This window comes from Pholis gunnellus (assembly GCF_910591455.1).
Source record: "Pholis gunnellus genome assembly, chromosome: 19".
NCBI classification, from domain to species: Eukaryota; Metazoa; Chordata; class Actinopteri; order Perciformes; family Pholidae; genus Pholis; species Pholis gunnellus.
This window is the reverse complement of record NC_136546.1, coordinates 7,850,075-7,875,853: the sequence shown is the minus strand read 5'-3', so window position 1 is coordinate 7,875,853 and position 25,779 is coordinate 7,850,075. Positions and strand designations below refer to the sequence as shown.

Sequence of the window (25,779 nt, the reverse complement as noted above, 5' to 3'; positions counted from 1 at the left end):
GATTTACATGATATTCCGTTTTGGTCTATATTATTCTTTTCATTCTTTAATTTACATTGTATTTTACAATTACATTTTTAATGTATGTCATGGTATGTCTTACAACTATCCTCAGGAGTCCTCGTTTTATTGTGAAATGCGCAATAACCGGAAGTGTGTGTTTCTTATTTAACATGTTCCTGTTGTACTTGTCATTCAGACATCCCAGGAATTTAACAAGACTGGGGCCAGCCAGCTCGGCATAACAAGGACACTTTGAGTTAAAATCACGTCATTGACGCCGTGAAAGGTCACGGAAACATCGTGTGTTGTCAAAATAGAAGAAGCGGCCCCCACAGACCCTGGTAAGTCGTTGGACATGGCTCACTAACTTGCTAGTTGTGTTAGCTAGCAGCTAGCGCAACCTGTTGTTGAGCTAGCCTAGCAGAAATGGATGCCTTAAACACACAGGCCGCTGCTGCGTCGTCTGATGTCATGTAAAGGGAAATTGTGAGAAGACCAGTTTGCCGTTCATGGGCTCATACGTTGGAGATATTTTGGGGGAATATGACAAACAACATACACATTTAATTGTACAACACTTGAGAGAGAATTAGGGTTAAAGTAGCGCTCTGTTAGCCTGAGCTGCTAACAACGCTAGCAAGTGGTTCTTTGTGAAGGAATAACGTACTTTTTATTCTGATGCACTCTCTCTTTCTCTACCGTGAAGCTTTAAACAACGAGATTATTTCATAGTGAAATGGTAAAGCACGAAAACCAAACTACTTTTTTCAGCTATTGGTTCATATCAGTTACCACATTTGGCAGACTGCCTCATAAGAATCCTCACATACCTAATGTTTATCTGTACGTATTTGCTAATAAATACTTTCCACCCGTTTGCTGAACCTGTTCGGTAACATAACACATGTTCATGACTCATTTGTAACTTACATTTCATTTCTGTCATCAGCATGCAGATGTGAAGTCAGACACCGGAGACCTCTTGCTACCCTGGACCGAGTGACATCCTCTTCATCCCCTTCGTCGTCATCATACATGCTCTTACATGAAGAGAGGGGAGAAACCCGAAGGATACAGACAGATGAGACCCAAGACGTTTCCCACCAGCAACTACAACGGCAACAGCCATCACATGCTGCAGGAAATACGGAACAGCCTGCGCAATTTGTCCAAACCCTCGGAGCCTCCTAAAGTGGACAATGGAGGCGCTGGGAAAATGCCTCCCGAGGACCCAAGGCAACAAGGGCGCAGCACTAACGGCAAAAACCCCTACCACAAGGCCCTGCAAGAGATCCGCAAATCCCTGCTGCCTTTTGCCAACGAGACCAGTACTTCAGGCTCTGAGGGGAACCAGCACATGTCCCAGGAGCTCCCCTGTGCCGGGTTTGAGGAGGTGAGATGAGGTGTTTTCATGTTGGCTTGTTTGTCACAGAGACAGGTTTGTTTTTTTGTTTCAGGATTGTGGAGGAATCTCATTGTTGACATGACTCTATAATAGAGAATGATCCCTGGCTGCACTTTGTCTCCCTGAGAATTATTAGAAGAATGAAAAGTATGCAAAGTGGAATGACGAGCTTGCGCAGGTGACAATACAAAAGTTATTGCTTCGATTGCCCAAACGCTAAATGTTAACTGTCCTTTTTTTCTGCCCTTTTTAAGCAGAGTAACAGTCGCAGTATGGGGGCCGTTATAGACTACATGGGTAAGGTGAGCTACCAGGACTCGGTGCGGGAACAGATGGCTGTTGCCAACCCCAACACTACAGGTCTGAAAGCCCCAGGTACGTCACTGTCCACTGGGACTAAATGCTGGGTTTCCCCTTTCATATTCCAGGCAGGCGTGTTCATCCAATCTGGAATCTTGATTTGTTAAATAAATGACAATACATGCTGACAGAATGAGTCATTGCATCACACAATGGAAGACGTTGACTGGAAATTAGGTTTATGTTGTAATTCATAGTGGCAATAATGGTACGTTGAAGAAAAGACCTTTTGAATACTATTCTGCACCTTTTTTATTGAAAAAAACACAAAGGCGAAGAGTTGTTACTCAAGCCAGGTTCTACAGCTTTGGTCCTCCTTTTACATTTTTACGTTATTATTCCTATTGAAGTTAATAACATTGTACATACCAAGTTAATTACTGAGTCTTGGGATCATGCCTCTGGGTGAGGGATCACACCGTGTGTTCATGCTTAGGAATTTTGTATATTTTACTCAGACAAATGGATAAAACAACGTAGTTGGACCCGTTAGTTTTAGGTTCAGTTTTAGATGGACTTCGATTTGAACTATTCGGCTACAATTATGCCGTGCTACGAGTAATGACTTTCTTTGCATCCCTTCACCTCCGTTGTTCTTTGTGTCTGTAGGATCTTCTCACATCCAACAGGCCGTGCTGAGGAGGCCGAGCTGGAAAGGCTCAAAGGAGTCTTTGGTGCCTCGGCATGGTCCGCTCATGGTGGATGGGATGATGTACCGCTCCGACAGCCCCGGACCTCCTCCTGCCTTCCCTCAGGGTCACCCTGCTAACGGTCAGAGAGCCAATCCTCCACTGCCGCCCCAGGTGCGCAGCGTCACGCCTCCACCAAACCGCGGTGCGATGCCTCCTGCGCCGTCCTGGGACAGCAACCCGTCAACCAAGCGCTACTCTGGCAACATGGATTACCTTTTGCCGCGCAGCTCTCCGGTACCCCAGGGGGCCTGGGCTGATGGGTACCAATCGTCAGCGCCTCAAAACCAGCGTGGGATCAGCCCGGTCCCTATGGGCCACCAGCCCATCATAATGCAAAACTCCGGGGTGAATAAGTTCACCTTCCCCTCCAGCTGGTCTCAGAATGGCTCCCCTCAGCCGGACTACATGGCAGGGGGCAGCAGACAGCCTCCTCCTCCTCCTTACCCGGTTAACCAGAGTAGCCGGCACAGTCCCACTGACCAGCAGATGCAGTCCGGAGGACCCGCATCCTCTCCCTCTTACATAAACGGTGGAAATATCCCTCAGTCCATGATGGTTCCCAGCCGGAACAGCCACAACCTCGACATGTACAACATGGGTCCTCCTCAGTCCTGGTCCCAGGCTCCTCTGAACCCCTCCCAGTCTTCTTCTGGCAACCAGGACCTGTCCCCGTCATGGCAGCACAACATGCCAGTGCGCTCAAATTCCTTCAACAACCACCAGCTGAACAGCAGACAGGCCCACCCATCCAGCTCCCAGCCCTCTGCCACCACGGTCACCGCCATCACCCAGGCTCCCATCCTGCAGCCGGTCAAAAGCATGCGTGTCCAGAAACCCGAGTTGCACACCGCTGTTGCGCCCACTCACCCTCCATGGATGCAGCAGCCCGCGCCGTCTCCGGCTGCACCTGCTTACCCAGAACCCCCAGCACCCGTACCTCAGATCGCCGTTGTTGCAGAAGCCCCCAGCTACCAGGGCCCCCCTCCGCCCTATCCTAAGCATCTTCTCCAACAGCAAGCGGCACCCGGCCCCCCTGCCTACGATCTAGGGGCCAATAAACTCGGCACAGGCAGAGAGGAGCCCGCCGAAGAGGACGCCAGCGGCGTCGACGGCTCCCGAGACAAGACGGCGGAGAGCACGGCAGCGACGGAGAAGGAGAAGAAGCAAATCACGACATCGCCGGTTCCTGTCCGCCGCAACACGAAAGACGAAGAGCCGAGAGGGGAGTCCGGACGAATCGCACTTTACTCGCCCCAGGCCTTCAAGTTCTTCATGGAGCAACACGTGGAGAATGTCCTGAAGAACCATCAGCAGAGGATTCGGAGGAGGAAGCAGCTGGAAAGTGAGATGCAAAGGGTGAGAACGTCAACAACCCTGGTCGCATCATTCTCTTAATGAATTGAAGTAGATTTTTCTTTCACTCTTTCCACACTTTTTCCCTGCTGTCTTCTCCTCGCTGTATTATCCGTCTCTGAGATTGTCTTTTCATGCTGTTCTTCTTCTTCTCTCTCCTTGCTGTCACTAACAGCTGACCTAAAAAGGTAAACGGTTTCTCTGCTGTTCTGTGACACAGAATAGTCCTCACACGTCAAGTAAGCTGTTGTTGAAAGCCTGGTCTTTGTATTGGAAATGTGCTGTATGCAGCATGTTGGAAACGCATGTCTCTCCGTCCCAGTCATCATGGCACTGCTCATGCATCTTTGTTGTGGACTAAAGTGATTATGAGGAAAATGCAGCACGTTTGCTCTTACAGGTCATTTTAAATGTATTTTGCACTGGTTGCTCTCTGTGTCTTCAGTTGATGCCAGTTTAGATCTGACCAGGACTACATTTTTATGCAATGTTTTGAGGTTATGTGGGCCATTAAATCACCTTTTTTCTGTCCTGCGCTCAGGTGGGTTTGTCTTCAGAAGCTCAGGAGCAGATGCGTATGATGCTGTGCCAGAAAGAGTCCAACTACATCCGGCTAAAGCGAGCCAAGATGGACAAATCCATGTTCAAGAGAATCAAGACCCTCGGCATCGGAGCCTTCGGCGAGGTGTGCTTGGCCAGAAAAGAGGACACGGGAGCGCTGTACGCCATGAAGACGCTCCGCAAGAAGGACGTGCTGCTGAGGAACCAGGTGGCCCACGTCAAGGCCGAGCGGGACATCCTGGCCGAGGCGGACAACGAGTGGGTGGTGCGTCTCTACTACTCGTTCCAAGACAAAGACAACCTGTACTTCGTCATGGAGTACATTCCCGGAGGGGACATGATGAGCCTTCTAATCCGGCTCGGCATCTTCAAAGAGGAGCTGGCCCAGTTCTACATCGCGGAGCTCACCTGTGCCGTGGAGAGCGTCCACAAGATGGGCTTCATCCACCGGGACATCAAGCCCGACAACATCCTCATAGACCGAGACGGACACATAAAGCTGACCGACTTCGGCCTCTGCACCGGCTTCCGCTGGACGCATGACTCCAAGTATTACCAGAGCGGTGGGTTTCACTTTTTAAATATCGGCTTATGTCTACAGAAGAGCCTCTATGATGATGGTCTACCCAGTGTAGTGGCTCCTGTTCAAAACCCCCAAATATTTAATTTACTATCATAGAAGGATAATAACTAACGACTATTTACATTTGAGTACGGGACCAGGGAATTTAAGGAGGTCTTCTTGAAGACATTTGCAGATACATTTTCTGTGTATTGATGACTAATCTTTTCAGCCATAATAACATATTCTGCACCGTGGTGACTTGAATGTTTTACGGCTAACAAAAATAAGGTTTATCGATAATTAGTAATTCTTTAATTTTGTTAAATTCTCGAAACATTACATAGATAGATGGACCAGAAACCAATTATTAACCATTATGTATGCTCCATCTATTTAAATGTTTATAGATGCTTTATTAAGTATTTATTAACCATTTAACTGGTGTATAATCACAAATATCTGGTCCATCTATGTAATGTTTATAGATTATTTACAAACAATTCCATAAAGGTTTATAAATGACTTGGTAATCATTAACGAATACTTAATATAGTATTTAAAATATTATACTAATATTTAGTAAATATTATTGATTGTAATTTCATTGTTAAACTGTAGAATATCAAGTTCATTTTACCATCTAATGATCATGGTTATTGTAAATTGTTGGTCTCTTCTCAGGCGACCACGTGAGGCAGGACAGCATGGACTTCAGTAAGGAGTGGGAGGACCCGACCAACTGCCGCTGTACAGACCGCCTGAAGCCTCTGGAGAGGAGGAAGGCCCGGCAGCACCAGCGCTGCCTGGCTCATTCTCTGGTCGGGACGCCCAACTACATAGCGCCTGAAGTGCTGCTCCGGACAGGTACAGTAGACCACGGCTAGAGGGGGTGGGGGGTGGGGGGGGGGTCCAGCTGAGAGATGTTGTTCCAGTGTGGCTTATGTATAAATGACTTTAATCTCCTCCAGGATACACTCAGCTCTGTGATTGGTGGAGTGTCGGCGTCATCTTGTATGAAATGATCGTTGGACAGCCGCCCTTCTTGGCGACCACGCCCCTGGAGACACAGATGAAGGTATGTGAAGCGCCCGCAGTGAAGCGCAGCACGTCTCCTGACTGCGTCGTTTTCTTATTGTCGCCTCTGCCTCTGAACTCCAGGTGATCAACTGGAAGAGCATGCTGCACATTCCCCCGCCCGCCAAGCTCAGCCCCGAGGCGTCGGATCTCATCACTAAGCTGTGCCGCAGCCCCGAAGACCGCCTGGGCAAGAACGGCACGGACGAAATCAAAGCCCACCCTTTCTTCAAGGACATCGACTTCTCCAGCGACCTGCGGCAGCAGGTGGCGCCGTACGTCCCCACCATCGCTCACTCCACGGACACCTCCAACTTCGACCCCGTGGACCCGGACAAACTGTGGAGCAGCGACAGCGACGGCGAGGACAACCTCAACGACACGCTCAACGGCTGGTTCCGCAACGGCAAGCACCCCGAGCACGCCTTCTACGAGTTCACCTTCCGCCGCTTCTTCGACGACAACGGCCATCCCTACAGCTGCCCCAAGCCCATCGAGTACGAGGGCTACGACGGGGACGAGGCGGACTCCGAGGGCCCGGTGCGGGAGGCCGCCGCTAGCTCGGCCCCTCAGGGCCGGGACCTGGTCTACGTGTAGCACTGGAGGCTAGCTGAGTTTGTTGAGAGTGTGTATGTGTGTGTGAGAGTGAGTGTGTGTGTGTGAGAGAGAGAGAGAGAGAGAGAGAGAGAAGGGTAATACAACGGTACAACGTTTAAATCCTTGAACATAGGAAAGTATGATTTTAGGAGCAGCCAGAACAATCTGTAGCACATTTGATCAAAGCCCTTAGTTCACACTACAAGTTCAAGGAATAGTCAGAGGCATTCTGGGAAAACATGCTTATTTACTCTCTTAGCCAGTTAGATGGATACGATATATGAAGCTGCAGTGAGCTTTAAAGGCCCGGGCAGATTTATTTTATTTTATTTTTTACCTTTTGGGTGGAGACGGGCTACTTGTTTCCCCTGCTTCCAGTCTTAAAGGTAAGCTAGCCTAACCAGCTGTTGGCATCAGTTTCATATTCACCTTAAAGAAATGAGAGCGGTATCCGTTATCTCATCTAAGAGGGAAATTAAGTGTGTTTTCCTTAAATGTTGCTATTAATGTATAAACTGTACGGTGTTTGCTGCCTGAGGAACAGAAAGCTGAAAATAATCAGGGTGCTCTTTTTAAAAGACTTATCGCAGACTCCCCTTTAAGCCTTAATTTATTTAAGAAGATTGTACCTGGTGACGCTAGTGTAGATGCTGTTTGAGTGTGGGATTTTATTATTTTTATGAAATTACATCTAGTGGTTAAAACTGTCTTAATTTATATCTTAATGTCCGTTGCAATGGGGATTTAGTTTCATCTCATAGAAATGTTGCAGGGATAAGTTGCTCTAATTATTCGTTGCTGTGCCTTTTTGTGTTTACTTTTTTGTTCATCTTTCACCAAATATAAAGAGGGTTAATAATCAGACTTTAGAGTAGCATCACCTGATTGAACTACAGTAGGTTTTGTTTTGTTTTATTTTTCTAATTTATACTTAAAATGTATTTATAAATGAAGTTGCATACCGTTGCTGTAAATATGTTTCCTGCCCTGTCAGCTGATTTGATGTTTCCTTAGGGCAGGCCCTCTGTAGTCCACTGCTGCTGCTCTCTGTTAGTGTTTCATTCACAGAGAACAAACACTAACTCACAGCGCTCTGAATAGATTCTTCTCGTCTCTCAACCAAAGCACTAAATAGGTTTTCACTGTTTCTGTTTCAAATACTCACGTTTAGAAGATAAAGATCACAAGACTGTGAAATTAGTATTTGTGGCGGTATTACACTGGCAGCCAGAAATGCCTTGCTTTTAGGCACCTAACCACTTCATCCTACAGTACTCTATATATGGTGTTGAGGATTCCTGAAACTCATTTCCTGCAAAGTAATTGTCTTATTTACCGTTTTTAAGGATCACTACAGCTGACTGTCATGTGTTGATTCATGTCTGTACTGGTTTTATTGTTTTTAACTGGACTGATGGACTCACTGAGCTGCTCTCCGTCACATAAGATGATTTTGTAAGCCGCTGTACTTCTTTGTGTTTAGGAAAAGATCTCTGAATGTAGTTCTGGACTTAATGGTGACCACTGGCACTCTGCACTGGTTTTGTGAGAGTTTTATTTTTGTGTACGTTGTTGCTCTGGGAGGTTTGGTACCAGGAGGAGGGGGATAAATAAAGAATGTAAAGAACAAAACGTGTTGCTGGCACACCGACCATGTTGTAGTGTTATTGGTATCTTAACGGACTACAGACTGGTGGTTTAGATAAGGGCTGCAACGAACAATATTCATTACCAATTAATCTGCCGCAAAGATGATGTTTTTACATTTATGCAACTTTTTTTGACACGCTATACTATGACTTTTTCACCGTACTATGACCATTTTTTGACTCTGTATAAACGTAGTATAAAATATTGAAAAAAGTCATAGTATAGTATGTTGAAATTAGTTATGAAAACGTCATAGTATAAAAATATCGAAAAAGGTTATGTTGAAAAAGTGATAAAAACTGACGGTATAGTAGGTCGAATAAAGTCATAGCATAGGATGTTGAAAAGTAATTATATAGCATGTTAAATGTAGTAAAGTAATATAACATTTTGAAAAAAATTGTATTGCATGTTGAAATAATTCATGAAAACGTCATAGTATAGCATCTTATACTAGGATATTTTTACTACTTGTATCAACATTCTATATTATGACTTCACTTTTTACATGTAATATTTTTGCAACTTTCGACATACTATACTATGACTTTTTTCCAACCTTTGTAGACACATTTACCATGAGTTTCTTTTAACATACCATAATATAATTGTTTCTACTTTTTACTTCTCTGTCCCACTCAAAGGCCCTGCTGTACATATACTAATATATATATATGTGTATGTACTAATGTTAAGATGTTTTCTACAGCCTGTAGCTCCTTTATTTCTGTTGTAAACTGCAACAATGGAATAAGACACCACAATCAAGTAAAGCAATGCACCATTCACCAAAAACACCATTTTTCTCACCTGCACTATATAAAGGGTAAAGACAGTAAAAATATGACATTCAAATATTTCCTCTTAATTTGTCTGTTGTGTTCTACTCTTTTTGAGTTTAATCAGGATTATCTGAAAACATTTCTATACTGGTATTTAAGTAGTTTGGCCTTAATTGCATAAATGGTCTTTACTCAATTCTCACCATATTAAAAACTTGCACTTCCCTATATTCCATCACGTCACTAAAGGCTAGTGAGGAGACATTTACTCAAACTCCCTGTTGCTGCAAGCCTCGCAAGACACCCTGCGTAACTAAACAAAACAGAAATTCAGTCCAATCATCCGGCTGGCTAAGCAAAGTTATTAATGATTAATGACAACACTGGCCGCATTCCACTGACGTCAGCCTGTAACAGGGTCTTGTGATCGTGCAGCTCATTGCTATCGCTTACTGGGACACCAATATGTATCAGACCCATCATTAGTGTTATTAAATACACTTTGATACGTCTAAATGTCTCCTGTGAAATAGATATATACACTCTGGACGTTTGAAAGTCGACTCCGCAGATGTCAAAGCTTTCTAAATGTGACGCGAGTGGACACATGAAATGAAACATCATTGAGGACAAACAAGTTAACTTAAACAAGCTTATTTTTAATGGATCTGCAAAACTGTTTGAATTTCCAAAGAGAACTTCCGTCCCTCCCGCCCACAGTTACCCCGTGCAGAACGTTACACAATGTTACAGAACGAGTCCAACCCAAAGAAATCTGCATGCAGGAGAAACAAAATAAAACAACCCAAATAGGGAAAAAGAAATAAAAGTAAATCATACACATAAAAATAAAACATCAATAAACAGGACAAACTGTATAATGCCGTTCTCTTGGCTGGAGGAGAAATTCAAACCGTCTGCTTCAGTTTTGGCGTCCTCATGACAGGAGCCCCAACTGACAGAGTATTAAACAGTAATTTCATTGGGTGGCTGCGGCCCCGCCCACCACACAGCCCCGCCCCTGTCTTCCATATAAGGCACAGGACAAAATAAACCCCACATACAAAAGGAGCTAGCCACGCCTCTGTCGCTTGGTAACAAATTGTAAATGACCAAATACTGTTAGACAACAGAAACCCCACTAAGTGTACAAAATGTTAATCCTACATTTGTCCTTTTTTTTTTTTATTTTATTTTGATTTCCTCTGACTGAAGGTGAGTGCTGTGGGTGGGGGTGTGGTTAAGGGTGGGTGGGGGTGTCCAACCAGGTGAGCTCAGGCAAAGGAAATATTAAAAATATGAGCTTGTCTTTTCACGCTTTTTTACTTCTGTTTTTTTTTTTCTCGTTTTTTTTTAACAACTTTTAAAATAAATGACAAGAAACGTGACTGGATTTCTCTTTTTATCAGAAATAAAAATGATGATCAGATGGAGGAATATGGTGGAGGAGGGGATTAGACGAGTGAAGTAGTTTATTGTTTTATTCTGATAAAGAGACAGACAGAGAGTGTCAGTGTGCAAGAAAACTCATGAGACATTAGAGAGCGAGAGAGTTAGAGTTAGCAGTTAGAGAGAGAGAAAGAGAGAATGTGTGTATTGATGTGTGTGTGTGTCTGCGTGTGTTGACGTGTGTGCGTTAGTATGCGTGTAACCGAGGAGTTGTTCAACTGCAGCACTTGCTCTTCCAGCCTGTGACTCCACCTCCGCTGCTGATGTCGACGTTTTCACTGTTGGGCTCTTTTACAGGCGTCTGTCGAATAAAACACACCAAAGATACATCTTATATAATATAATATAATATTTTATTCTATTGTGTGTCTGAATTCTGAGTGGACTTAGAAAACATACAATTTGTTTATAATATACAGAAATAGTTTGACTTGTTATATAGACCAATGTTTTCACTTACGGGCATGTACATAATATTTTAATATTATATTTTAGCTGCGTGTTTTTTCAGCAAAGTCACTTCTTTTGAAGAAGAGCTATGTGTGGATGTTTTTACATGGACTAGATTTTATTGACTTGATAAACAAAAGTATCTTCCAATGAGTAAAGCTCTTAATGGCTCCTTGGAGAGTAACATGAATACTAATATATTATAAGAACAATAATTCTTAACTTGAACTTGTTCCTGTAATTCTATTAAAGACAACAATTCAAACATTTATGTTCTCTTAAGACTTTTATATTCACACTTTGTTTTTGCCCCAGTCTTCCATCTTATCTCAGATAAAAGCCTTTGCGTTGTTTCCGTTGTAGTAAAATGTAACGCACAAACACTTTCAGAGATCGCCACACGCACCTTTCTGAGGATGTCTTCTGCTAACGTGAGGAAAGCCTTCTCGATGCTGACGTTGGCCTTAGCACTCGTCTCAAAAAACCTAATGCCGTGCTCCCTCGCAATCTGTGGAGAAGAGAGTTTAAGAAGGTTCAGTCCAAAAATAAAGTGTGCAGAACAGAGATCAGGTCACACACACACACACACACACACACACACACACACACACACACACACACACACACACACACACACACACACACACACACACACACACACACACACACACACACACACACACACACACACACACCCGGTGTGTGTGTCTGTGTGAGTAAACAGATCTGTATCTGATGTTGCTAAATCTGCAGACTGACTAGTCACTGCTAGTTTGCGTTGGTACAATGAGCCGGAGCTCTTGAACACTCGCCCGTTATCGCTGATTAGATCTCCTCCTCGAGGACACGCACATGTGACGTCACCTCGATCACCGCCGCCCAAAAGAGGAAACATGCAACCATGAGTCCCATTTCGTGTGTTTTGATACGTGAACATTTTGGGGTAAAGCCGTACCTTTGCCACTTAACTGCTCGGTGACTATTTAGATTTTGGATGACTGAAGTCTGCCTCCAGGCTTTGTTTATATAAGGTACAAATATGTGTCAAGAAAGTGAATTTGTCCCCATATTGGTAATGTCTACTGACCGCCAGCAGCTCAAACGGACCGAGCTACGACCCGCACACAGCATCAACCATGGTGGCCTTGATCTTTCTACTACTGTAGACGTGCGTCTTAGTCAGACAAACAAGGTTGTGTGAGAACATGGGAGGGTTTCTGAGGCAGGTCCGCCCATGTCTTGCATGTCAGGTCTGGAATTTCTCTGGAGACGCAAATATAATCTCATATTCATTAAAAAAAACAGACATTTAGAGTGAGATAACGAACGCCGTTAATATGAGCTACAGCAAAATGTCAGTGTTAAGTGTCCCGTTGTTACAAAGCCTCTGGTGGTGTTGGCTTGCTCAAGGGCACCTCAATAGTAATTGTTAAGACAGTAAAGAGACTCACATTTCTCGGCTCTGATCCTCTGAGCTCCTCTAGTCATTCTCTGACCTATACGCTGCAGCAGCTGCATTTTCCAATTCAAAGTAAAAATAACTTCCGTGTGTACCTGCAATACGGGATGCTACCAACACACGTTTCATCACTAAGTCTACATATTCTCTCTTTCTTTTCTATTCGTTTCAGAGGGAGTAGTTGTCGTCACAAGTTGTTAACAGTAGACAGAATAAGCCTTCATGGCACGCAAAGACAAACAAGGAGGCACCGTTTCGTGGTCACTGAGATGACACTTTACGGTATTCTGCTGTTTTCTAAATGAAGCGATGGGACTGGAATGTGATTAACTGCAGGAGAGTTCTTCTAGATTCATGTCTATGAGCTGTCGGCGAAGCAACAGGACAACTCATCGAAACGCAGAACCTTGATTACGACCGGCTGCGGTGGATTGCGCCATCTCACCTGCTCCCCCTTGGCTTTTGGTACGACCCTCTTGTCCTCCATGTCACACTTGTTGCCTAGCAGCATCCTCTCAACGTCCTCATTTGCGTGCTGAAAAAGTAAAAGAAGAAGAAGTTTTTGATTATTTGGATTATCTGTGACTTCACCGTCAGCGCACATGAAACACACACAACCAGTGTAGCACGCACAATCTATTGAATAACTATCATGATGAGTCCTTCGGTCTAAGAAATGTCAAACAAATAGAGAAAATTGCCCCATTAATGTAGAATGACAAAACAAAAAAAATGGGAAAATTGGGGCATTTGTGTTTGTAAACATTTTCTGTCAATCACCCAATTGATTCATGGACTAATTGTTTAAGCTCGAATCATTTTTAAATTAATAAAAATGAACTAGGGCGGAATCGCTTGATCTCATTTTTTAAATGTTTGTTTCGTCTATGAAATATCAGAAACGGGAAAGAATGCTTCAAAAGATCAAGGTAATGTATTCAAATGTCTTGTTTTAAGGGACTGCATGCCAAGAAAAAGGTTGGAAACCACTGATCCAGACTGTATTCATATTACTGTTGAAGGGTCCTTTAAACCCTCGATGTAGCCAACATCTAACTTCCACACAAGAGCGAGGCCGAGCTCTTAGTGAGCAGGAAATGCTCGGTGTTTCCTTTCCTTGACCGGACTCAAAGCTCCTAAACAGCGAGGGTGAGAAGGTTCCAGACAGGAACCTTCTTACTTATCATGTGCAGTGTTGCACCCAGGAACAACGGAGAGAGATCAAATATGAGCTATGGGTTGTTACAGTCACAGTAATTAATGAGACGTGTTTGATCTGGCACGGATCCCACAAGATTACTCACATAATAGAATAATCAGAGCGGAGATTAAAAGGTAAGATAGTACACACAAAGACCCTTTTCACCTAACAATGAGAGTAATTATAAAGAAAACTGCTGACATGTGCTTTTATATGCCGAGCTCGACTGGCAGATGCGTGGACAGGAAGTCCAGTACTTGATCACAACTATGAGGTACTTGTGCTTCACTTGAGCGTTTCCATTTTTTTTAACTAAATACTATTATTCCACTCCGTCTAGTTCATACCGTGGACTTCCTATAACTTTAATAACTTCCACCCCTACTTTGTCTGGAGTTAAACTTCTGCTTCAATTGATGTTCACACAGTATCACAGAACAGCCCCTCGGTCTCTCACAATGAGCCGGATGGAAGCAGACATCTGCTCAGCTGATCGGCTAGTTGGCAACGTTGGCTGCATTCCCGAGCATTTAAGTCACTATTATGCTAAAGATATAGTTAAAAAAAAAAAGAGTGTGTGTGTGTGTGTGTGTGTGTGTGTGTGTGTGTGTGTGTGTGTGTGTGTGTGTGTGTGTGTGTGTGTGTGTGTGTGTGTGTGTGTGTGTGACCTCGTCAATGTTGCGCAGCCACTTGCTGATGTTTTCGAAGCTCTTGGCGTTGGTGATGTCGTAGACCAGCATGATGCCCATGGCTCCTCTGTAGTAGGAGGTGGTGATGGTGTGGAACCGTTCCTGGCCCGCTGTGTCCCTACACACACACACACACACACACACACACAAAGAAACACACCGCTGTTATTGGCTTGTGTTCCCCATTTTGTTTGTATAAACTCAAACCCTTATCCCAAACGATAATTGGTCCCGCAAGTCATATTTAACTGCATCATGGCAACAAAAGGACCCAAAAACACAACACATAGAACCATAAATGTTGACATTTTAGCTTGAGCCAGCAAATAGCTGGAATAACAGCAGTATGATCATATAATACCATTAGTGAACAGTTTAGAGGTGTCTAAGTGAAAAGGGAGTTAAGATTTATCCGACTGCTCGTGTTAATTCTTCAATAAGTAGACGTGTGCAGTGAAACAGAACAATGTGGATGAAGAGAGGAGAAGAGAATCGTAATCGAATCAATCGGCAGACACATTAGCTCATTACATTAGTGTGTGTGTGATCTCTACCTGGCCTGCTTAGTGCTTCTTCCTCTCAACTATGATACACGTGACTTTGGTACATTATACAGTGTGCCAGAGAGAAAACTTGATGGGCCCGGTAAGCCTTACATGTCAAGTTGAACCTGGTAAACACACATTCAAATCCACCGCAGGCGGACCGGGTCCCCAACGCACCCAGCATGCACCTCAACATGACATCTAAGGAAACCCTCCCAACACCCATCCATCACTGCTGCTGACACGGAAAGAGACAAGCAGACCTACACTTACACTAGCTGTTTCAATAGGACACTCACAATAACAGCTGGCTGAGCAAAAGTTTGCCGTTACTGAATCTGGTGAGCACGATCACATCTTTACAGGTTCAGACTAAAGAGTGAAGATTAAATCCAGACTAAATGAGGTTGGACAGGAAGAGGAGATTAAATTATACTTCATTATCTAGAGTATATACAGGCACAAGTCACAGAGGCTCCAGAGATATGTAGAGCCTTTAATTCATATATGTATATAAATACTACTTTTACGTACAATGTTGATGCTACTTTCTACTCAACATTGTACTTTTAACTGAATGTATTTAGAATGAATACCCAACAGTAGTTAGCTCTATTGCAGTCAGCTACAACATTAAAATGCATCAATAATAATAATAGAATATTATAACTTAGAATAATGTAACAACTAAAGAGCCCATTGACTGCACAATGAGTACTTTTACATATTAAGTACATTTTCCTGACTATATACTTAAATACATACTTTTAATTAAGTAACACGTTGAATGCAGGATTTTTACTTCACGTGTTTTGTTGTTAAATAGTGGTGTCAGTACTCCACCACTGGTGTTAATCAATGACATTGGCTCAGTCTCTCTCTGCACTTTCACCATCGGTCAGAACCTCCCGTTGTTTAATTAGTCTCAAACCACGCACGTGAAGCCCAGGCGCGTGCACGTGAAGCCCAGGCGCGCGCACGTGAAGCCCAGGCGCGCGCACGTGAAGCGAGCGGAGCCGCATCCTCGTGACGGAGCGTCTCTGATGAGCGTTCACGGTTCTGTGACGAGAGCTGCGATTGCTTATAATTACCTCTCGCTGTGAAAACATCTCCTTCAAAACGACTAAAGTCTCACACCAAAACTACATTTTACAGGATTGTACGGTAGCTAAAGGGAACCTCCGTACGTTATTGCTGCCAAATGTACCAGCTCTCATCCTGCTGCTGATTTCAACACGTGTTAGAAATTTTGCATTATGAAGAAAGCATTTAGCTTATCTCCAGATTGCATATTTTTACTGAATATAAGCCGATTAAGATAGAAAGTTAAACTTTTTTTTGATGATGTAGAAACTGTAATTAATCCGCGGTTCACATGAATCGCTGGTCATTTTCTATATCCAAAATGCTGCCACGCTGCTGATTTAAGGCACTTTTTTGGCAGATATAAGGCTGGTATTTCCATGCAAGACTTGTTTTCACAAGGAAACAATACAGGACTTGTGACACCGTAGATATTGTGGCTTCTTACATTTTTACGGTTATGAAACTACGTAATGACGTTAACAAACCAGGGTTATGGCAAAACCGGTTAATCCCAGCATCCCTACAATGTTGTTTGACTGTTTTTTTAATTTTCTGTTTACTTTACCGGCCATGTATGAGGGAGAGAATGGCTCCACATAGCACTACAGACTGTTAGTCAGTAAATGGTTGCCCGGCACCAGCAGCTATGAACTACAATGACAACCCTGCAGCAGACCTCCTGATGGACTGATGAACATTTCCTGTTCCAGCATATTTCTGGGCTTGAGGGAGGTTTGTCAAACAGATGTTCCACTATGATATAACAGCAGAGGCTGACGTGAAAGACCATTCTCGCATCGTCAGTGGATTCTTCGGCCCAGTACTCCTGTAAACACAATACCCTGACCTGGGTATAAAGTAGGCCTGCGCGACATGAGGGAAATCTATATTGCGCAGAGGATATGCAATAAATAAGTAAATACCAAAGTGTGCATTTTAGCTGTACATCTATGTCAGTGTTGTTGTCGTTAGATTCAGTACTGGATTCGAATGTAATACTTTAAATATAACTAGGAAAGTCATGACATAAACTCAGTATCTTAGTGGAAATAAATCTAAAATGAGTAAAGTTGAGACAGAATGTAGAGCACAGACATCAGTCGGTGTCTGATGTGAACCACTGCCTGCAGGGGGAGGAGCTGCTTTGTCTCAGCTAGCAGCTAAGTTTGCAAGAATTTGTTCAATTGTAAGATACGTGGCAAACGAAGCTAAACGGACTACATACAGACAGCTTATGTTTTAGCTTGTATAGCCACGGGTTATGTTGCATCTATACTTTATGAAGGTAATGAAATAATAACATGGAGGCTCTGTAGTCTGCACCAAGACGGCAACGACGGTATGACTCCGACAACAGCAGTGCATCACCGCTTCACCCGTCACAATAACGCCTCGGGCACATACACTGGAACACTGCTGTCGAAAGGGAACTCAAAGTCATTCAACAAAATAACCTACACTCGTTTGTAACCATTTGCTATATATGATGCTAGCGAGCTGTGCTTGTGGGAACAAAGCGGCGGTGGATAAGAGACTGCGACTCCGCTTTACACGCGTCTATATCAGGTTCATTATAAATGATTGGCTTTATATTTGCGAAGCTTTTTAATTGTACTTACTTAGAGTAACGAGCGTAGTTGTTGTCAACTTGCGTACCGTGGCCTATCTGATCTGCGGGAGAGGCTTCAGCGTGATAACGAATGCTACGGCCTTTAGCCCCGGGGCCTGTTTAATACCGGGTTTAGGTAACCATCCCTGAATAAAATGATTTTTCGTAGTCGTCGTGCTTCAGGCAGCGTTTTCCTTCATGTTTAACGTGCATGCACATATCACGATGCCAACACAATTCATCAGTCAGCACTAGTATACAAACTGTATTGACTCACCATATCTGTAGTTTGATCTTCTTTCCTTGTAATTCAACAGTTTTGATCTTGAAGTCTATTCCTGTAGAGAAAAAAAAAGAGAAACATATCAGCAAACGCAGCCACCAAAAATATATGAACAACTAGCACATGGAGCCCTGACAATGGGAGACAAGAGATGAATAACAGACAATAACATTATCTCTTCCGCTATCCTGCAATATCATGCCCAGACTTTGAGCCCATCAACGCACAGCTGTGGGATCAGCAGCTGGATAACAAATGAGGTTACTGAGAGATGTCAGGTGACCACAAGGATACCCACAACGTGTTTAGCTACTGTGCCATAACCTTTGTCGTGTAAAACCTGTGCTTAAAAGGAGCTGGTTAGAAACATCATACTATACATATTTCCAGTGTATTAGTATTTATTTTTGGTTGGGGCCTTTTGGACTTGTGCTGCATGAGAGGACAAGCTGTGGTGGGAAAGCACATCATTGTTCCCATGAACCGGACTTCTTCCAGTTTCCACTTTGGGTTGGACTTTGGATTTAATGATCTTTCGATACGAGGACGCTCCACTGCGTGTTCGTTCAGGAGGTTGGCTGCCATCACGTCTTTCTTGGCCAACTGTCTCATATTTTATCCTACTTATTATCATTTTTAATCTGTATTCTATCTTGACTCATAAAAAATACAAAAAATCGATCTGGTGGCTGCTTTTCTCTGTTTCACATCAACTGAAAATCTTTGTTTATTAGAGTCGGTAACACAACACAGGATTTGTGAAGATGTCACCGAGAAACTGTGATGTGCATTTATCACTGAATTTGGGCATTTTTAAATACAGGACAATGAAAAGCAGCAAATCTTCCCTCTAGATAAGCTGGAGCCACGAAACGTTTGCTTGAAAAGTGACTCAATAGATCAATTATCAACAGATCACTCAATAATGAAAACAAGCATTGTTTGCCGTCACTGCCGGCTTCTAGTCGCAGCTAAAGAGTATAAATCACAAGGTGCAAGAGTGAAATGTACACAAACAATTCGAATGATTTTGTTTATAATATTTAGTAAGGTTTAGGAGATGATCATCTGTGTCATTATCATGAAACCCAAGAGGAGGCCAATTTCAAAGGGGGCGATTCGTGACCGTTTACGTTTTTGGACTTTTCCAGTTAAATAGTGAGCTTTCTCTGGTCAGACATTGTGGTTGGTTTAAAAAGTCCCAAGAAACAGCTGTGCTCTAGGTGGAGCAGGGCCACAGAATAATGAAGGAACTGGCTGCCAATGTGTGACTCACTAAATATCATGCACTCCCCAGAGAGAGGGAGGGGGGGCGGACAGAAAGATGTAGTTGGACAGGAACAAAAAGAGACAAAGAGGAGAGCAAGATTCCTGCAGATATGACTTGCTAAGCCCAGTCTACGTTGACATTTTGGCTTAAAAACAGTCAACAGAAGCAATTAAATATTGGGCATAATACAAAAAGGTAAAAAGGTGTGTTTTCTTGACTATGACTAAAAGTTGTGTTCTTAAAAATCAAGCTCAGCGGGGATCGACCCAATATTAAATGTCTTCCTCCGAGCGAGAAGTTTGTTTTCCCCTGGTGAGGTGCACTTGCATGAAATCAAGGAAATATGTGCATTGTGCAATCACACGTTAACCCGATCGCTGGAAAACGGGCACACTCCAACACGAGAGGAGGGAACTTGAATTGGACATCTTTAACAGAAAGTACGCGGTTTACGGTCAGTTCTCTTTTAATCAAACCCAGAGGAACCATTCCTTCACTAACAAGGAATTCCACTGCAGCCATCACCAGTTTCCATGCAAAATTCATGAGGCATTGTGGAAATTTCAGATGGCAACATCATGCATATTCAATATGCATGACCTCAAACATACGAGGAGAAAGAGAGAGAGAGACTGGAAATGAGGATGAGTGAGGGGGGGTTTCCAGTGGGGGTATTTTGAGAAGCAGCTGTGCATCTGTGTCTCCAAAGGTATGAGCACTGTGTCAGAAGACGAACACACTCCTGTTTCATATGTCCTGGTTCTGCTGCTTCTTTACAAAGTCCTGTTCCTGCCAAGACTTTAAACTTTTGACATCTTGGGCTGTACCCGATTTATGCGTCGGGCCTTTTCTAAAAAGCTAAGGGGTAGAATCTTTGCAAACTTTGGACTGTACATTTTGTACTTTCTGCACTCCGGTGCTATGGAGCAATCAGTTAAGTAGTTTGTTGCATCCACTGGACTTAAAGCAGGGTCTGCCAAAACATTAGCAACCATCGTAGCCCCAAAAAGTAACGGGCAGAAAGAGGAACCCACTAATTAGGAAAGCAAAAGTACATCATTATTGCACACCAAGCAGCAGAATAATGGATGATGAAAATGATCGTATTACATCAACACACAGAACATCAAGCACTGAAAATACTTTTTTACAAAAGTAGAACCAACAAGCAATATCTAAAAATCTATTGTTATAAATATGAGCTCCCTGATCACTACAGGTCTGGATTGTATGGTGTGCTGAGAGGTTATGTTGTCCATATTCTTAACTTGAGATCATGTTGCAGGCTGCTTTGTTTTGAATACAGATGTAGAACAAAGACAAGTTGAGACAGACGCTCATGACTGTGTTGTAGCTTTTAAAGGGCACAGCTCTTGTAGGGAAAACTTATTACTTAACATCCTGACATGAGGACAGCTATGTTGGTTTGTGATTCCTTGTCAGTATCTCTCAGGTCTTGCGGAGAAGTTCCAGCACTATGATTGTCCCCGTTTCCTGTCATGTTGATACTTTCAAATGACTTGTAAACAAACATAAAAGTTTGCCATAGGGTATTTTTTAACCAACGATTTTGGATACATTAGACGAGAAACAAAGCATGTAATATGGATCCTATATTAAATGTCATCCTTGATGTGAAACAGGTTCTTTTTAAGCTTATTCTTAAGTTTTGCTTCAGGGTAAATTGAATATGCTGAGTTGTTCTAGCACGTAAGGGAAAAAGCACCTGCAGTTACTGCAAACACTTACAGGCATTGATCTACTCGACTTACGACTCAACTTTGCAGTTAAAGCACCGCTGCACGGAGCAAAGGTCACTGATGGTCTTTGACTGCAACTGACCATCACACACAGCCTCCTCTTAAACTGGCTGAACTCTCAAATGGAAGCAGACTACGGCTACATTTTAAATACATTTTAAAACAACACAATCACTATAGGCTGAGACAGAGCAAAGACAAAACCGTAAACAAACAGATGTGACAGCCAGCTTTGAAACAGAGTGATTGTTCATTGCTGAACCTCAACAAATGTAATCCAGACTGGAAGCCACTGGGAACACTGTCGCCCCATTATGGTTGTGTGTTCTTAGACATATAGACAAGCTGCCAACACTTTAAGTTGCAAAAAAGCATGGCTTGAAATTAAAGCTAAATGAAGAGATCAAGGATATAATGCCAGTGCATTGCAAACAATCAGCTTCATGTGGTTACGCAAAGCCCATAATGTTAGATTATTACTCAGCTCTGATCTTGGGCAACAGGAGTAAATGGAGCCATGCAGGGATTTGACATAGTTTGACACTTGACTCATGTGAGCGTGATGTTGGACGCATGCGTAGAAGACCGAGGGAGGGGGGGCTGTTGATGCCACCATGATGAATTGTTTATGGTCGTCTTTGGAGCAGTCATGGAAGTTACAAGTACATTTACTGAAGTACTCGGGTACTTCCTTAGAAGTATTTTTTAAGTAGCAGTTTCTGCAACTTTATTTTTCTACTGTACAACAATTCGGAGGGAATTATTTTACTTTATACTCTCTACTTAAATTACTCGCCAACTAGAGTAACTAGTAGGTACATGGAAGATTCAGATTTTATATTAAAATCATATGATTTAATAAAACTTTGTTTACACATTGATGTAGCAGTAACTAAAGTATATGACAATCTGAAACTAAGCCATCTTAAGTAGTCGGTACTTTCCTTTCGACACTTCAAGTTAATTTCACTAATAATACTTGAGTACTTTAACAGGACTTTTATATGTAATTAAATGTTTATATTATTGCTTCTTTTACTTCAGTAAAATAACTGATAACCTAATAAATGCTAATGAGGTGGCATCTATCATTCTGAACAAAGACCCAGAGATTAGTTACCTTTAATGTATAATTCATTACATGGACAAATGCACATAGTCATGTACGTTTGTATTGAAATGTAAACAGTTCAGTTATAGGGGGAGATTGTGTTTAAGTGCGTTTGTAATAGCAGCACGGCCCTGTTCCGACACCCGGTGCTAGCCTCGTTAGCTCACTAGCCACTGGGTCAAGTGCCATGACAGCAACCTAATGATGGCACCGAAACCGGTTTTACTTCGCCATTGCTAACGGGCTGAATCAAAATAACAGTCATGTGTGGTGTTAAAGTTGCTGTCATTTTGAAACAGGGGTGACTGTGGTTTAAGCTAAGAGCTCATATAAAGTAGCAGAAGTAACGCTAGCTGTCCAGGAGAGGCCTGGAGAGAAGCTAACGTGCTGCTAGCATACCGGCTAACCTAATAACGCCGTGTCCTGCCGACCCTTTACAGCTGCAGGAGAAAGTCAGGCGAGTCTCCACAGCTGTCATAAACCAGACACACCTATACCAACACATCATCCGGTTTATGTGGTCTGCTTACCTATGGTGGAGATGAAGGTGGTGTTGAAGGCGTCGTCAGAGAAGCGGAACAGCACACAGGTCTTCCCCACGCCCGAGTCTCCGATCAGAAGCAGCTTGAACAGCAAGTCGTACGTCTTCTTCGCCATTGAAGAACAGCTTGTGTTGACCCAGACAAGTTACAAAAAAACCAACAACCCCGGATAACCTAGCACGCCTGTGTGGAGTCTAAAGCCAGCTCCTTTGACCAAAGTGCCCCGCTTCTCTTGACTGTGGAACAGTTCACAATCTGGGATGTGTTGATTAGCTTGGCAAGCTAGTTGGCTAAATACCTCCCAAATAACGTGCCCGTGGACGTGTCCGAGAAGTTCTATTTCCCAAGCCCGACTGTTTCCCCCCCCTTACAGCATGAGAACAGAAAGCAAAAAATAGGATCTCCTCCCGTGTGATTCCTCTTTTCCACTCTTTCTTTTCTCCCACACAGTCGGGACAAAATGGCTCCTCTCTCTCTCTCTCTCTCTCTCTCTCGACTCACTCTTTCTTCAAAACTAACGGCGAGCTAATTCAAATTATCGGCACACCCCGTCATTCCAGAGTCCTGCCACACGCGGGACAAGGAAGAATTGGAAAAATATCTCAACGTTGAAGTCTGTTGAATTCACAGTCTATTCGGAGTTATTTCGCCTTTTTTTCTGGAGAGATTACAACCGAAATATAGACGACCGCCGTCGCCTTCGAATGGGAGCCTCCACGGCGACACCCTAGGCCCACAGACACGCCTTTCTCCCGCCCCTTCTGTCACAATCCACGCCTCTGATTGGCCGATTCCGCTGTCATTTATTTGAATACTCAATAATGATTGGCTACTCTCGCACACATCGAGGGGTAAAAAAAGGCGTATTTCAGATTGACAGAAAGGGCAAACGTTACTGCGTAAATTGGTCGGACATTTAGGCTCAATGCTCCCATCACATCACGGTATAAAAACGCATCTATTGATCCAATATGGCGACCAGTTTCTTGCGGATCTTTCATAGCCGGGGTGTGTTTCAGTTTTCATGGCAAGCTGACATTTGATGCGGTGACTATCCCAGCTGTGAGTCAGGCCAAGTGATGTCATATATAAGTACTTGTGTGCTTGTTACGGGCGTTTCCCACATCCTCTGCCCTGTGAACTGCGAGGACATGTATCCTCTAAAGTCCTTTAATAACTGGAAACACACCGAGAGAGTATGCATGTACACAGCTACAATGTGGGCTCTTTGTGTGTGTGTTTGTGAGTGTGTGTGTGTGTATGTGTGTGTGTGTGTGTGTGTGTTTGTGAGAGAGTGTGTGACTCTTTCCTTCTTCCGCTTGTCAGAGTTCGACTTTCAGACACTCCTTAGGAATGTTGAGTATGCCCTGCTTTCTACTGCCGAGTACAGACTTGCCACAAAGTAAAAAAGAAAGACGGACATAAAGTAAGACAAAAGATCGATGTAAAGAAGGGGGGGAACTAAAGCAATACAGAAAGAAAGATATACTTAAATGAATAAAGATATAATGAAAGTTAGAAAGAAATAGGAGTAAGTCAGTGAAAAGGAAAGAAGCGACCATTCTGCAGTGCAGTGTCTCGTTAACATGCCATTAGGGGGCAAAAAAGTAATTTAAAGACATAGTCAGAGGTTCTCTATGTTTAACTATCAACAATTGTCAATAAGTGAAATATCACAAATGACGTGTACATGCAGATCCGGAGGGAAATCAGGAAGATCTTCTTCATCCTCTGGGAACCATGAATATCTGTACAATACCTCATCAATCATCCAATGTTTTCATTGAAAAGTGCAGAGCCACACCGACAGCATGACCAAAAAGAGAACGAAGATGCAGCCATTAACAGAAACCAGCCCATGCAAAGCCTGAAACAGATGTTACAGAGGTTTAAAATGTGATACACAGCAGAAGTTTGCGTGAGCTCACCGATTTTCTTTGGGCAGAACCATGAAATGTCATTGGCTTAATGAAGAACATCTTAATGTTAGCCCATATTTTTTTTTCTCAGCCTTTTCAACAGTTAAGCCATCTTTGTTATTTCAATAAATCATGTCTTAACACAAAAATCCTCCAGGTCAGGATGCATTCCTGTATTCTGCTGCATGGGGCCCCAGGGTTCCTCTCGCACTCCCACAAACATCCAGAGACTACCACTCAAAGCTCTGCAGTCACTGTTCTGGCGGTGATAGTTATGTACATTTAAGGAGGAATTCTGGTTTCATGTGTACCCGTTTGACAGCGAAACCAGATGGCTCCATGGTTTTGTTCCTACTTGAGCATGTATGCCTACAATTAACAGTGGATGATGAAAGGTGCCAGGAAAAAAAGGGGTAGACAGAGAAGGAGACCAACACTGAGCATAGTTCAGGTCATATTCATGTTAATCACTCGGCCACCAGGACGTCCCAACTGCATTGTGTGTTTATCTCAGCTCTGTATCATGTTAGATAAAACAGATAAACAAATAAATAAATTAAGCAGTATAGCTCAGTCCGTAGGGACTTTACTTGGGAACTGGGGGTAGCTGATTCAAGTCCAGCATGGACCGGGTATAGAGTGTAGACTGGTAGCTGGAGACAATGTCAGTGGGATGGCCTGTTGTATGTGAAGCTCCCGTTCTCATTCCTGGGCATCAAAAACTCACGGCCCCTCGTCTTCAGGCCCAGGCTGACAGCATGTAGCGGACCATGTTTCCCAGCTGTGAAGAAGACAGGCTGATAAGGTTGGCTGCACTTGGCCTGAGCTCCTGCGCCCTTCTCCTGCCAGCCATATTCTTCCGGCTGCAAGAATATTTGGGCTGCCCACAAAGTCCCCTGTTTGTCTTCTGTTCACTGACCTGCAATTAAAGTAAACAGACAACCCCCCCCCGATTCTGTCTCATGAAACATAAAAAATTTACAAGGGCACATACTCCGACAAATCACGAAAACAAACTATATCTTCCCTCATGTTATAGAGGACTCCAGGGCGGTGGCTGTAGATGGAAGCACGAATGTCGAGAAGTAACCAAGAAGTGGTCCATTCGCTCTGAAAGGAGGACGTTTTAAAAGAGAGAACTCGAAAAGAGCATCAGCACCTTGGACAGAGACACATCCCTTTGTTTGCGGAGGACATGCTTACCCAGCGGCTCCAGGTTCTTTCCCTTGGCCAGCCTTTCCCTGTGTACCATGACAAAGATGTAATACCACACCCTGCTGACGTTAGCGAGGGCATCCTCCAGCTGCTTTGTGTTAGTGCAGCGGCCCTGTGGGAAGCTTTGGTAATCTTACTGTAGGTAATTT

General features: G+C 43.4%; 2 protein-coding genes across 4 annotated transcripts; one reads left to right on the top strand and one right to left on the bottom strand.

Annotated features, from left to right (window-relative positions):
* Positions 1-204: 204 nt before the first annotated feature.
* lats1 (large tumor suppressor kinase 1) lies at positions 205-8,261 on the top strand. Of its 3 annotated transcripts, none has more exons than XM_079180542.1 (8): positions 205-344; positions 953-1,396; positions 1,666-1,783; positions 2,378-3,816; positions 4,355-4,937; positions 5,621-5,803; positions 5,908-6,014; positions 6,098-8,261. In XM_079180542.1, the coding sequence occupies exons 2-8, from the start codon at positions 1,049-1,051 to the stop codon at positions 6,608-6,610; spliced, it is 3,291 nt and encodes a 1,096-aa protein (XP_079036668.1). In that variant the 5' UTR covers positions 205-344; positions 953-1,048; the 3' UTR covers positions 6,611-8,261. The 3 variants fall into 3 exon arrangements, with proteins under 3 accessions (XP_079036668.1, XP_079036667.1, XP_079036669.1); XM_079180541.1 differs by having other exon boundaries at positions 1,663-1,783; XM_079180543.1 differs by lacking the exons at positions 205-344; positions 953-1,396 and adding an exon at positions 1,406-1,586 and having other exon boundaries at positions 1,663-1,783.
* Positions 8,262-10,267: 2,006 nt separating this feature from the next.
* Positions 10,268-23,214, bottom strand: rab10 (RAB10, member RAS oncogene family). The gene is made up of 6 exons (XM_079180216.1): positions 22,485-23,214; positions 17,808-17,868; positions 14,270-14,408; positions 12,846-12,935; positions 11,348-11,449; positions 10,268-10,792 (listed from the first exon to the last, which is right to left on the bottom strand). Exons 1-6 carry the CDS (start codon positions 22,609-22,611, stop codon positions 10,706-10,708), a joined length of 606 nt encoding a protein of 201 aa, XP_079036342.1. The 5' UTR covers positions 22,612-23,214; the 3' UTR covers positions 10,268-10,705.
* Positions 23,215-25,779: the final 2,565 nt, after the last annotated feature.